At 49.6% G+C, this 15,301-nt stretch overlaps 1 protein-coding gene across 1 annotated transcript in view; it reads right to left on the bottom strand.

The window, feature by feature from the left end:
• Positions 1-15,301, bottom strand: part of LOC140410569 (visinin-like protein 1) — a 217,246-nt gene that overhangs the window by 144,494 nt on the left and 57,451 nt on the right. Inside the window, exon 2 of the mRNA XM_072498828.1 lies at positions 1,927-2,093. Coding sequence (XP_072354929.1) covers positions 1,927-2,088 — 162 coding nt within the window. The 5' untranslated portion in view covers positions 2,089-2,093. The remainder of the gene's footprint in view (positions 1-1,926; positions 2,094-15,301) is intronic.

Here is a 15,301-nt window from a genome sequence, read left to right as displayed (position 1 = left end):
CATTCATTTGATGATTGGCAAGAGGTAGTGAGACCTCCAGTAGTTTCTTTTGATCCTTTGGGACTAAGTGTACTCACAACTTCCCAGGTTGTTTCACTGCTACCTTGTTGCTAATCTGTGGGAGTTGTCACTTTATTAATTACTACCCTCTTTTACAGCTCTTCAATCTTGAGGTTTAGGCTGGACTTGAGGGTAGCTGGGACTCTTGGCAGATGCTGAATTGGTCTTACACTCTCATCTTCTACTTCTCCTGGTTGACGTCCCAACTCTATAAAATCATCTTTGTATTCTTCAATATCTTTTCTGCTGTCGATGATTTTGCGTGCTGTGACACATTGTGAATCCTTGTTGGCATATTCGGGGTTAGCATTCCAAGCTTTATATTTGTTTCACCGGAAATGAGTGGCCACTTTGTCCCATCTATGATCTGGATCTCTAGACTGTCCTTCTTGCCATTGCATTGGGCTGTCAGACATACTTTTCCTCTCGCTATGAGTAATGTTATCGGCCAGGGTTTAGAGAACCCCAAAATGTATCATGACCCACAACTTTTAATAGATTGTGGAATGGGGAGCACACGGCCCACTCTACAGGTGTGGTACAGCAGAAATGGAAAAGTATTTTTCAAAGCAAAACAAGGTTTATTCTATGAACTCAAGTTAACCTTTTTAAAACGTACAGTGAACACCTTAGCAACCATTAATTCAAATACAACCCCCAAAGACTACAAAACTAAGTAATCCTTTAAGCTTTCCTTTTAACATCCATGCAACTTAAAAACAAAACCTTGAACAGAAGCACATCAGGTTGAAGTCACTACTGAAAACATTTATAATTCTGAATTCACCAAATGATCAAGAGATAGTCTTTTGATGGTAGAGAGAACAGCAGTACACCTACTTGGTCTGGCTTCAGCTCCAACACTGAAAACGAAACTAAAACACATCCTGCAGCAAACAGCCTAAAACGAAAGTAAAAAGCTGACAGACAGCCCAGCTCCACCCACACTCTGACATCACTGCAGTAGTAAACACCCATTTCTTAAAGGTACTCTCACTACAGATATTTATATACATACCCATTTATAAACACCCATTTCTTAAAGGTACTCTCACATGACACTTCCAACACAAAGTACGACCAAAACATTTTTGTTCAGTTAATTATGGTAGAATTCAATAATACCTTGAGGCTCACAGCTTTTGTTGATAGTAGAATTCTCCCTGAAGCCCAGCACTTTGACAGATTTCTTGGGGCAAAGACTGGGGGCAGGACTTTCCGCACAACCCGCCGTGAAAGGCAGCACGCCATTTTCCAGAAGGTCCCACCGGCGGGAATGGCTGGAAAATCCGGGCCTGGATTAGGCTTATGCAGAAAAATCAACAGGGCAGCCTCAGTGTGGGCCCCACAAGTGCAATATGTTTACATATTTCTTTGGAAAGAGGTTGCACACGTAACAATTTCCAATCAACAGCTACGATTCACAACAACTCCATGCAACAGATATCAAATTCAGAGTGTCTGATAAAAAAAACACCAAGATTCCATCAGACTCCAACATCACTGGGGGCTGGTGAAGTTACAGCAAAGAATTGGTAGAATCCTAGAACAATTTCTCGCCAGTGATACAAAATGTTTGTTTATACATTCCATACCTCGCAATGAACCGACTTGTCTGAGTCTTAGATATTTGTAAATCAATTTAAACAATAACATTGGGTCAGGTTGATAGTTTGCTGTGCATGGTGAAATTGTCAAAGTCAATATAAAGAACTGTCTAATGAATCATTATAAAGTTGCAAATAGATTAAATCTTTCCCTGACATGTTTTACTGATAGGAAATTTATGTTGTATCAGCTGCGTTGTTTCAACCCTCAGAATAAGGTCACTGAGCAAAATTGATGTATACTTGAAAATACATCTACCTTTACATAGAGCTGTTGGAATTCATCCAGGTTCAGTCTGCCAGTAGGACAGTCTTTAAGAAATCCTTTGTACCACTGTTTGAGTTCGTGTTCATTAAATTCTGTGTTCTTCACCAGATCCTCCATGACCTCAGGGGCAAGTTTGCTGTTTTGTTTCCCCATTGTCCCTGAAAAGACATGGCACAACATTTAAACAGCTAATTAATAATCATTTTAATTCATGATTTTCAAACACCAGATATGACGTCTGAAAGCAGATGCTATTTATTTTTACAGTTTCAATTTTCCAATGGCGAATGATTCATTTCATTCATTAAGATGATGTAAATGAGAATCAGTAAGGTGATAGAGAAAGAAAAGGTCAAAATAATGTGCAAATATAATTATAATACCTGGCATCTTCAGTATACAAGGAACAATAGTGACAATTGCACCAAGAGTAAAAACCTATTTTCACCCATTTAAGTTATGGCAGAGCTTGACTTTCTAATGGTTAATGTCTGACAATAAATATTCACCTTGATATGAGGGCTGGTTTAGCTCAGTGGGCTAGACAGCTGGTTTGTGGTGCACGGGTTCAATTCCTGTACCAGCTGAGAATTCTGAATTCTCCCCTCTGTGTACATGAACACGTCACGGAATGTGGCGACTAAGGGCTTTTCACAGTAACTTCACTGCAGTGTTAATGTAAGCCTACTTGTGACAATAAAGGTTATTTATTTTATTTATAGTTATTTGTTAGGCGAAAGTTGGAGAGGAAGCTTCTGAAGTTTACATGTACCTGACCCAAACTGAGTATGCTGAACACTGTAAATTGCTCTATTCCAGCATTGACTTCCATTGACTTGGGTCTGGATTCTTCCACCCCACCCGCCACAAGATCGACATGGGCGAGACGTGGACAGTGGAAAAGTCCATTGACCTCGGGCTGGATTCTCCAATCGCTGGGTGCAGTCAGAGAATCCAGCTCTTGGTTTACAAAATGTTTATGCAATTATTTTTTTTTACAAGATTTCAGTTATTAAATTGCAGTGCTATTACAGTAAAATAAATTAAATTAAATATATTATAAGAATGTGATGCATGGTTATTTTTTTCTACCTTAGCCTGTTGAAAAATTATTTGCTTACACATTATAAACAATATTTTTCATTGGTTTTAATAAATCTAAAAATCAAAATGTTTGTTGTTCACTTTTGGGTAACAGGTGAATATAATGCATTTTGCTTTGCAAGTCATATTTCAGTTGTATTTAAAAGGGAAGAGAGCAGTGGTCTGAGTGAGGTTCTTACTGCACTACTCAAGGGTCCCTATCAGCAGGTTGACCCATAAGATTGTACGCACAAGAGGGAATAGCTGGTTTCTAAAAGGCGAAAGTGGAATGCAGACGCAATATCACCTTAAGCTACCAATATAGATGTGCAGCTGATCCACAAATCAGAAGCATCTTGTAGCTGTTCGTAGGAGAGCCGTGAGCTTGGCAGCAACTGGCCCTAAATTAACTTAATCTACTTTGATTTTCAACAAAGTAGATTGGGAAATGCATAGCCAGATTTTACAGATGTGCCTGATCCAACTTAATTCCCCAGAAAACTCCAAGTGAATCTAGCCTTATTCACATTGCCGTAAAAGAGTTTGTTTCGAATAATTACAGAGGGCAGCCAAACAAACTGCATCATGCTCTGCTGCATGTCCATAACTGTGATTGATCTAGATTACTGTTGCACAGACTCCGGCTGTAAACAGCCTCAGATTCACTGCAGAGTATCTTAGCTCCGGTTTAATGGAACAAAATTGAATTGTTGTCAGTTGTAGTTTACTTCTTGCAATACACTGTCAACCAGCATGTTGCAAAACAGGTTGATGAAACGCTACCCTTTCTCAAAAAATAAGCTTGTTATTTATAGCATTCTTGTTTGGCAGCCATTATGTTTAAAAAAAGAACTATTCAGACACATGCAAAGTAAAAATGCTCCATTTAAAAATTATCATTCAAAAATGTAAATCTAGAAGCTTTATTATTTTCAGTGCAACAATTCCATCTGTGCCACATAGAATGTGCAATGAAAACATGTGATGGAAAATGGTTGCTAAAACTTGGTAACAAATGCAAAGGAAATGCTATTCCATTAATTCAGGTGGTATGAATAAAATAAGGAACTGGGCTGCCTGACAAATGATATTGTATTGTAGTTAGTATTAATGTCGAGGGTACTTTAAGTTAATCTGTACGCTGTATATGGCATTTCAACATTAATTGTATATATCACTGTCCAATCTCCCATGGGAAGTCAAAAGTCAATTGCCGTTTTCAGATGAAGAGAGCTTGGAAAACAGGAGATAAAGGGCGTGATTTAACAGTTGTGTTGTGTCCGGCGCAAATCCAAGCGAACCGGGTGGATTGCAGGAGAGTCTGAAATCGGGAACCGTGCCATGTGCCAATTGGTTTCTAATCTAACCAGCCCGTTCCCGTTGGCGAGATCCAGGCCTGCCTTGGCATCGCAAGAAACTAAGAATTACCAATTAATGCCAATCTCCATCCGATTAACGGGAAGGACCTCCTATCTAAAAGCCTCCCATCATCTAACCAGCGCCCCAGCGAGTGGTCATGCTAGCGCTGATTAGTACTGGTCCACACAAACTTGGACCAGGCATCACGGCACCTGGGAGGACAGGGGGCCATGGGAGGCCACTTGCTGGTCTGGGATTGGGAAAGGTGGCCCCTGACACTCCCCCTGGAATGTGCAAACCTTGGCACTGCCAGGCTGGTACCTTAGCACTGCCACCTAGTAAGAGATTTCCAGGGTGCCAGTGTGGCAGTGCCAAGATGCTTCAATGCCAGGGTCAGAGTCTGAGGGGGGGCTGTGCCCATGAAAGGAGGGTGGAGGAGTTGTATGAAGGGTGGGGGGGGTGCAGGGTAAATATGAAGGGGCCTCTGAAAGGTTGGGAGTGTGAAGGCTGGGGGTCCTGGAATTGAGGGCTCAAATGGGGTCGTGAGAAGGCCTGAATGGGGGGGAGGCCCTCAGCGAAATCATAGCAGCGTCAACACTTGGAGGGGTGTGGGGCAATGCCCATGTGTGTGGGTGGTGACGTTCCCCATGGGTGGGGGGACCCACAAGCCCACTTAGAGATCGGGGCACCCTTTCAAAATGGTGGTCAATCTTTGGTCTGGCCAGCTCCCCAGTGCTGAAAAAAATTCTAAGGGTGGGATTTACTGGCCGTTCACGGTGACGGAAATTCCGTCCCACACCAGCACATGGGTTTCTTTTTTTTTTAAACGCATTTTATTCAAACTTGTATCAAAGTAGGTTACAGCATAAACACCCTGGGAAACATTCTTCCCAACAATTAACTATACGGTTTGTACAGATTTTTCTCCTTTTTCACCTCCCCCTCCCCATCACCCCCCCCCCCCCCCCCCCCCACCTGCGAAGAACAGCTCCTCAAACACGGTCACAAATATCCCCCACATTTTCTCAAACTCCCTTGCTGAGCCCCTTGACTCATACTTTATCTTCTCTAACCGCAGGAAGTCGTACAGGTCACCCAACCTTGCTGCTACCCACGGTGGTGATGCCGACCGCCACTCCAGCAAAATGTGTCGCCGTGCAATCAGAGAGGCGAAAGCCATGACATTGGCCTTCCTCCTTTCCATGAGCTCCGGCTTCTCTGAAACCCCAAATATCGCCACCAAAGGATCCGGGTCCACTCCCTCCTCCACTATCCTGGCTAAGACTACGAACACTCCCACCCAGAATCTTCCCAATTTTTCACAACCCCAAAACATGTGCGTATGATTCGCTGGCCCCCGCCCACACCTCTCGCACTCAGCTGCTACCCCCTGAAAGAACCCACTCATTATCGCCCGAGTCATATGTACCCTGTGCACCACGTTAAACTGTATCAGGCTCATCCTTGCACAAGAGGTCCTGTTTACGCTTCGCAGTGCCTCACTCCATACTCCCCAATTGATCTCCATTCCCAACTCCGCTTCCCATTTCTCCTTGATCTTCACCACCCGCTCGCCTCCCTGCTCCCCCAGCCACTTATATATATCCCCAATTCTTCCCTCCCCTTCCACATCCGGAAGCAGCAGTCGCTCCAGCAGGATGTATCCCGGCAATCTAGGGAACCCCTTCCAGACCTTTCGTGCAAAGTTCCTAACCTGTAGATACTTGAACTCACTACCCCTCGGCAGCTCTACCCTCTCCCTTAGCTCCTCCAGACTGGTGAACCCTTACTCCAAATACAAATCCCATACCTTGACCAGCCCCACTTCCCTCCACCTCCTGTATACACTAACCATCCCCCCCGGCACAAGCCCATGGTTCTCACACAGCGGCGTTAGCACCGACAACCCTTCCACCCTAAAATGCCTCCTCAGCTGATTCCATATCTTCCCCATGGACTGCACCACTGGGTTCCCTGAATACCTACTCGGAGCCATTGGCAATGCTGCTGTCACCATAGCCCTCAAACTAGACCCCTTACAAGATTCCTCCTCCATCCTAATCCATTTTACCCCTTCTCCTTCCCACCACCGCCGCACCTTGTCCACATTCACCGCTCAATAATAATGAAGCAATTTTGGCAATGCCAACCCCCCCTGCTGCCTCTGCCTCTGTAGCAGGGTCCTCCCCACCCTCGGCACCTTCGCCGCCCATACAAAGTCATAGATGATTGTGTCCACTTTCCGAAAAAAGGCCTTTGGTATAAAGATCGGGAGAGCCTGAAAGATAAAAAAGAACCTCGGTAGAATATTCATTTTCACCACTTGGACCCTCCCCGCCAACGGTAAGTGCAGTGTATCCCACCTCTTAAGATCCTACCTGGCCTCCTCCACCAGCTTCGTTAAGTTCCACTTATGGAGCCCCGTCCATTCCCTTGCTACCTGAATCCCAAAGTGCCTAAACCTATCCCTCTCTACCGTAAATGGCATCCCCCCCTAAATTAGCCCGCTGTGCCAGTGCATTCACGGGGAATACCTCGCTTTTCCCTACATTCAGCTTGTATCCCGAGAACCCTCCAAACCGGCCCATAATGCTTCCCATACTCTCCAACGGATCCGAAACATACAGCAAGAGGTCATCAGCATAGAGCAACACCCGATGCTCCCTCTTTCCCCTCATTATCCCCTGCCACTCTGACGACCCCATGAGAGCCATTGCCAATGGATCTACGGCCAGCGCAAACAGCAGCAGCGACAGCAGGCACCCCTGCCTCATACCCCTGTGGAAGTCAAAGCTTCGTGAGCTCATCTCATTCGTCCTCAGCCTCGCTCTTGGCACCACATACAGCAACCGCACTTATGCCACAAATCTCGGTCCAAACCCTCACGAAACTTCAAACAAGTACCGCCACTCCACCCGATCAAATGCTTTCTCCGCGTCCATGGACACCACCACGTCCGGTACCAGAGCTTTCAACGGATTCATCACCACATTCAACAGCCGTCTTATATTACTCGCGAGCTGCCTGCCCTTCATGAAGTCTGTTCAATCTTCTGCAACCACCCCCGGGACACAATCCTCCATCCTCCCCGCCAACAACTTAGCCAATACTTTCACATCCGTGTTCAATAGTGATATGGGTCTATACGACCCACATTCCACCGGATCCTTCCCTTCTTTTAGGATTAGTGTGATTACTGCCTGCTTCATTGTCTCCGGCAACTTCCCCTTCTCCAGTGCTTCATTAAACGCCCCCAACAGATGTGGTGCCAGGTCCGCCGCAAATTCCTCATAAAATTCTGCCGGGTACCCATCCGGCCCAGGGGCCTTCCCCGACTTCATACCCCTGATACTATCCAGCACCTCCCTCAGCCCCAGATGTTCCTCCAACGCCTGCCTCTTTGCTTCCTCCACCTGGGGAAATTCCAGCTTGCCCAGAAACCACCCCCTCCTGGGTCTGCCTCATAAAGGCCCTGGTAATACTCTCTAAATGCCTCATTTACCTTCCCTGGCTCTGACACCACTTCCCCAGCCCCAGTCCGGATCTTCAATATTTCCCTGGACGCAGACTGCCTCCGCAGCTGGTGCACCAGCATGCGGCTCGCCTTCTCCCCATACTCCTATTGCACCCCTCTTGCCCTACACAGTTGCCCTACCGCCCTCCCCGTTGTCAGCCTGTCAAATTGTCCCTGCAACATTTTCCTCCTCGCCAATCCCTCCACGGTGGGCACCCTCAAATATTCCCTGTCCACCTCCACTATCTCGCTCACTAGACGGTCATGATCCGTCTTCCTTTCCTTATTCGCACGAACTGTAAATGAGATAATTTCTCCCCGGACCACTGCCTTCAGTGCTTCCCAAAAAATGCATGCCGACATCTCCCCATTCTGATCAACTCCACATAATCCCGAATCGCCAACTGCACCTTATCACAAAAACCTCCATCTGCCAACAACCCCGAGTCAAACCTCCACCCCGGCCTCTGCTCTCGTCCCGTACTGAACCGAATATCCAGCCAGTGGGGCGCATGGTCCGAGATAACTATCCCCGCATACTCTGCCCCCTCCACCCCAACCAAAATCTCCCGACTCACTACAAAGTAATCAATCCTTATACACCTTATCGATGTGTGAAAAGAAGGAATACTCCCTTTCACCTGGGCTCTGAAAGCGCCATGGATCCACCATACCCATCTTCTCCATAAAGCCCCCCAGCTCCCTTGCCATTCGTACCCTACCCATCGACCTGGGGCTCGATCTATCCACCCTCTGCTCCAGGACACAGTTAAAATCACCTCCCATGATCAACTGTACGTGGCCCCCATAAAACCCACATCATCCCGATTTGGGGCATACACATTTACCAACACTTCCAATACCCTACTCACAATCACATATCTCCCACCTGGATCCCTCACCTCCTTCGCACTCACAAATACCATTTTTTTGCTCATTAAAATTGCCACACCCCTCGATTTCAAATCAAACCCCGAGTGAAAAATCTTTGGAGTCTCGCGATCACCGCCCGCTGCAGCTCCAGCTCTAGGCTTTTGCCTCAGAGACCTATGCACTCAGTCCACATCAGGGGCCTTATCTAGCACCCCTTCTGCCACCAGCCCCTCCAGCATCTTTGAGACGTACCTCGTGGCATTCACACCTTCCACTCCTTCAGGCAGGCCCACTATTTGCAGGTTCTGCCTTCCCGACGCATTCACCTGCTCCTCCACCTTTGCCCTCAGCATTTTACCTCCACCTCCAGAGCCAACACACGATCGCTGTGGTCCGCGATCACTCCTTCAATCTTCCGAATCTGTGACCCCTGCACCTCCAAACACCTCTCCATCCGCTCCAAAGTACTTTTCAGGGGTGCCACAGCTTCTGCAATGGCCTTGGCATGATCCTCATGTATTTCTTTCCTCTGTTTATGGAATTCCTCCTTGATAAAAGTCATCAGTTCCTGTATTTGGGGCCTTACAGCTTGCCCCTCCCCCGCCTGCATGCTGGAAGAGACTGTCTGTGAAACACTAGACTGTTTCAACTTTCCAGCCAAACTTCTCACTGTTTTCTGCCGGGTCCGGTGATCAGAAGACATACCATTCCAGGGTTAACTACTCCTCTAACATTCACCTACGCCTTTTCATCAAAATTCCACCCGGATCTGGGTAAAACAAGCCCTTTTCTGTGACTTTGAACAGGAACAGCCCTTTATGTGACCAATCACTCCATGGTCACAAGCGGAAGTGCACACGGGTTTCTCAGCAACGAGGGACGCTGCCACCAGGAAATCCCGTGGACAACGGCGGGGTCAGTAGATCCCGCTGGCAGGCCACCTCCGCCGCCAAAATACACGTGGCGGGGTGGTCAGTAAATCCTGACCTTAGTGTGTGCTAAACCGGGAAGAAACCCCACAGGGCCCAAAGACGTGACTAAGTATGGCTAGATAGCAGTGGGAACCGCCGACAGCTGTCGGGAAACTCCCAGCAAGTCCCGCCACAGATTACACTTAAGAGGGCGGAATTACCAGCTGTTCACGCCCGTGGAATATTCCTGTTCTACCAATGGGACATGGGTTTCCCGGCGACGAGGGGTGCAGTTAACGGGAAATCCCGTTGACAATGGCAGGACCAGGAAAATCATGCTGGCGGGCTGCCTCTGCAGCCAAAAAGCAAGTGGCGGACTGGGTGGTGAATCCTGCCCAGAAGCCTTTCCGTTAGGTCATCCTCAACTAGTGTCTGATGTGTTGGGTGCTCTGCTACACAAACGAACCAACACGGTTGCGAATGGTACAACTCAGTTTTATTACTAACATAGATTTACAGTGGTAAACTGGTTACTGAGGTTCGATCATAACCCTTGAATCTGTGGACCTATTCCTAACACTATCTTGGAGTGGCGCTCAGCACATGGTGGATGTCTGAGTGGCTTGCTGTGAGCTCTGTGCCCTGAGCTGTCTCTTGCTGGAATGCGTGGGAAGTGTTGTGTTCCCCGTTTTATAGTGTGTATGCTCTTGCCTGTGATTGGCTGTGGTGTTGTGTGTGTTGATTGGTCCGTTGATCTGTCCATCAGTGTGTATGTATGTTTGTACCATGATGTTTACCTGAATATCATGGCATCCCCCCTTTTTTTACAAGAACATGTGCCTATGTGGTTATAAATAGAGAAGTGTACTGAGTGCAGCTGAATGCGTGTGTGCAATATCTACAGCATGTACATGGGGCTAAACGATATACAAGGGGCGATGTCGGGTGCGACGTAGCAACGAGGTTGTATCATAAACAAAGAACTGGGAAATGTTGAACGACAAAATGAACTCCTGTAACGACAAGGAAGAACAGAAACATATTAACACAGTGGTATTACGAGTTCAATGTACAAACAGGCTCATAAGTCCAGTCTAGTAGGTAGACGACAAATTCGGGTTGACTGCCTCAAGGGTGGGTCAGGATCCACCGGCTGAGGAATGGGCTTGGCCAGGGGCGGCGACGGAAGGGGCTTGGTGGCAGGAAGCTCCACAAAGTCGACATCAGGAACAACAGGAGGGCGTGGTACCGGTGTAAGTTCCCGTAGCGAGCGTGGAAGTAGACGAAGAGCCCGGCGATTGCGCCTGCGAATGGATCCATCAGGCATGCGAACCAGGAACGAACGGGGAGCCACGCGTCGGAGAACTCGGCAGGTGCTGACCAGCCACCTTCTGGTAGATGGATGCGGACGTCGTCTCCAAGCGCCAGGGCGGGAAGATCAGTTGCCCATGTGTCATATGCCACCTTCTGGCGAACGCGCTGCTGTTGCATTCTGTGTAGTACCGGAGCATGGTTGGTTGTGGGTACCAGAATGGATGGCACAGTGGTCCTGAGGGTGCGACCCATCAACAGCTGGGCTGGTGAGAGGCCAGTGGCTAGTGGGGCCGAGCGATAGGCTAGCAGGGCTAGGCAGAAATCTGATCCGGCAGCAGCGGCCTTGCAGAGGAGCCGCTTGACGATGTGAACGCACTTCTCCGCCTTTCCATTGGACTGGGGATGCAGAGGGCTGGACGTCACGTGTGTGAAGCCATATGAAGCAGCAAAGGACGACCATTCCTGACTGGCAAAACAGGGCCCATTGTCCGACATGACAGTAATCGGAATGCCGTGGCGAGCGAAGGTGTTTGCAGGCCCTTATGACAGCGGGCAATGTCAAATTGTGCAGGCTTATGACCTCTGGATAGTTTGAAAAGTAATCAATGACGATTACATAGTCCCTGCCGAGCGCGTGAAAGTGGTCCACACCCACCTTCGTCCAGGGGGATGTCACCAGCTCACGGGGCTGAAGCGTCTCAGGAGGTTGCGCCGGTTGAAACCTTTGGCAGGTGGGGCAGTTGAGCACCATATTGGCAATGTCATCACTAATGCCCGGCCAGTATACCGCCTCTCGGGCCCTCCGTCTGCACTTCTCGACCCCCAGATGGCCTTCGTGTAGTCGAGGACCAGCTTGTGAATGCTGTGCGGAATCACAATCCGGTCCAGCTTTAGGAAGACACCATCAATGACGGCCAAGTCGTCTCGGACATTGTAGAAGTGCGGGCACTGTCCTTTGAGCCACCCTCCCGTCATGTGGCGCATCACACGTTGTAGAAGGGGGTCAGCCGCAGTCTCCCGGTGAATACGGGCCAGGCGAGTCATCCGCTGGCAGATTTGCCGATGTGAAGGCCACCTGCGCTTCGACCTGACAGACGAACCCCTCCGAGTCGGGCGGTGTGCTCACTGCTCTAGATAGGGCATCCACAATGATAAGGTCCTTTCCCGGGGTGTAGACCAGATGGAGGTCATACCTCCTGAGTTTAAGTAGGATGCGCTGGAGGCGAGGGGTCATCTCGTTCAGGTCCTTATGTATGATGCTGACCAGGGGGCGATGGTCAGTCTCAACGGTAAACTGGGAGAGACCATACACGTAGTCATGGAACTTGTCTATTCCGGTTAGCAAACCCAGGCACTCCTTTTCGATCTGCATGTAGCGCTGTTCTCTGGGGGTCATGGCCCGTGAGGCATAGGCGACCGGGGCCCATGACACAGTGTCATCCCGCTGTAGGAGCACCGCCCCAATGCCGGACTGGCTGGCATCAGTTGAAATTTTAGTGTCACGAGATGTGTTGAAAAACGCCAATACCGGGGCTGTGGTGAGCTTAATTTTGAGCTCCTCCCATTCCTTCTGGTGTGCGGGCAGCCACTGGAACTCCGTGGACTTCTTGACCAGGTGGCGCAGAGCCGTCGTGTGGGAAGCAAGGTTGGGAAGGAACTTCCCCAGGAAGTTGACCGTGCCTAGGAAGCGTAGCACTGCTTTCTTGTCTGCGGGCTGCGGCATGGCTGTAATGGCGCTCACCTTGTCTGCATCCGGACGGACCCCTGACTGGGATATGTGGTCCCCCAGAAACTTCAGCTCGGTTTGGCCAAAAAAACACTTGGCTCGGTTGAGGCGCAGGCCGTTTTCCCGTATGCGCGCAAAGACGCGCTGGCGACGATTGATGTGCTCCTGTGGTGTGGTGGACCAGATGGTGACGTCGTCAACGTAGACGCGCACCCCTTCGATGCCCTCCATCATCTGCTCCATGATCCTGTGAAAGACCTCGGATGCCGAGATGATGCCAAATGGCATTCTGTTATAGCAGAACTTGCCGAAAGGGGTGTTGAAGGTGCACAGCTTTCGGCTGGACTGATCCAGTTGGATCTGCCAAAAACCCTTCGAGGCATCCAGTTTTGTGAAGATTTTAGCCCGGGCCATTTCACTCGCGATCTCTTCCCGTTTGGCTATGGGGTAGTGTTCCCTCATTATGTTGTTGTTGAGGTCTTTTGGATCAATGCAGATCCGGAGCTCGCCGGAGGGCTTCTTAACACACACCATGGAGCTGACCCATGGCGTGGGCTCCGTGACCCGGGATAGTACCCCTTGGTCCTGGAGATCCTGCAGCTGCTGCTTGAGGCGGTCTTTGAGTGGCGCTGGGACCCTGCGAGGTGCGTGAATGAACGGGGTGGCGTCCGGTTTGAGCCGTATTCTGTAGGTGTAGGGCAGTGTTCCTATGCCCTCGAATGCTCCTGGTTGTGGGCGAGGAGCGATTGGAGCTGTGCCCTGAATTCTGCATCCGGGAAGTCAGATGTGCCTTCTGGAGACAGAGCGTGGACCCGTTGCACGAGGTGGAGAACCTTGCACGCCTGTGCACCTAGCAGGGAGTCCTTTGATGATCCGACTATTTCAAATGAGAGTGTGGCCGTGTGTGTGCTGTGTGTCACCTGGAGCTGGCAGGATCCCATAGCCACAATAACGTTTCCATTGTAGTCGACCATCTTGCAACGGGATGGCCGAATTGGTGGTCTGACCTTCATGGCGTAGAAGGCTGACCATGCTATGAAGTTTGCGGAGGCGCCAGTGTCCAGACGGAATGTTATCGGTGATCAGTTGACCGTTAGGGTGGCACACCATTCATCACCCGGATTGACAGTGTTCATTTGCAACGGCTGGTGGGTCCTGGCTGGAGACATTCGGTTCCCATCAATGACCGCAACACGGAAGGCGTCCCGGTCGTCTGTGTCACTGGTCTGGATATCGTCTGGGCACGACTCGTAGTAAGGAGGCTGAATGGTCCGCACGTCCCTGCGAGGTTGTTGGAATTGGGGAACATTGGCAGGTTGAGCTGCTCGACAGCAGGCAGCGTAGTGGCCCACCTTGCCACAGCGGAGGCATTGTCGGTTTCTTGCCGGACATTGCCGCTTTAAATGTGCAGCTCCGCAGTTGCCGCATGTCGTGACGTCATGGCGTTCGTTGCGCCACCGCGCATGCGCAGTTCGGTCTTGCGCGAGCGCGCCTGCGCATCACGTCCCGCCGTGTTGACGTCTTTTTTGGCGCGCACAAACGCGGGAGGCCTCGGAAAGCACGCGAAATGGCCGCCCTCGTCCGGGCCGCGGGCTGGGAGGCCTCGTAGGACGCCTGCCGCGCCGATTTGGCCGCTTGAAATTGGGAGTAGCGGCTAGTCCCGTTTTCATGCAGGACACAGGCTTCGATTGCGGAGGCTAGGGTGAGGCCTTTTATTTTCAGGAGCTGGTGGCGTAGGGTGCCCGAGGTGACCCCAAAAACAATCTGGTCCCGAATCATTGAATCAGAGGTGGTGTCGTAACCGCAGGACTGCGCGAGGATACGGAGGTGTGTAAGGAAGGATTGAAAGGGCTCATCCTTACCCTGCAGGCGCTGCTGGAAGAGATACCTCTCGAAACTCTCATTGACCTCGACGTTGAAGTGTTGATCGAGCTTGAGAAGGACCGTCTTGTACTTGGACTTATCCTCACCTTCCGCGAACACCAGGGAGTTGTAGACATGGATGACGTGTTGACCTGCCGTGGAGAGGAGGATGGCGATCTTTCTGGTGTCCGAAGCGCTCTCCTTTTCGTTGGCTTCCAGGAAGAGCTGGAAGCGCTGTTTGAACAGTTTCCAATTGACGCCGAGGTTTCCAGCGACTTGTAGCGGCTGCGGCGTGCTGACGGTGTCCATGGCGCAGGATGGCAGAATCCTGAGGATTCGTAGGTAGGTCCCACAGTTACCGGGTTCCAATCCTGGTACTATAATGTGTTGGGTGCTCTGCTACACAGACGAACCAACACGGTTGCGAATGGTACAACTCAGTTTTATTGCTAACATTTATTTACAGTGGTAAACTGGTTACTGAGGTTCGATCATAACCCTTGAATCTGTGGACCTATTCCTAATACTATCTTGGAGTGGCACTCAGCACATGGTGGATGTCTGAGTGGCTTGCTATGAGCTCTGTGCCCTGAGCTGTCTCCTGCTGGAATGAGCCGGAAGTGTTGTGTTCCCAGTTTTGTAGTGTGTTTGCTCTTGCCTGTGATTGGCTGTGGTGTTGTGTGTGTTGATTGGTCCGTTGATCTGTCCATCAGTGTGTATGTA

Source organism: Scyliorhinus torazame, chromosome 4 (assembly GCF_047496885.1).
Source record: "Scyliorhinus torazame isolate Kashiwa2021f chromosome 4, sScyTor2.1, whole genome shotgun sequence".
NCBI classification, from domain to species: domain Eukaryota; kingdom Metazoa; phylum Chordata; class Chondrichthyes; order Carcharhiniformes; family Scyliorhinidae; genus Scyliorhinus; species Scyliorhinus torazame.
Note: the sequence above shows the minus strand (reverse complement) of the source record. Positions and strands in the feature narration are given on the sequence as shown.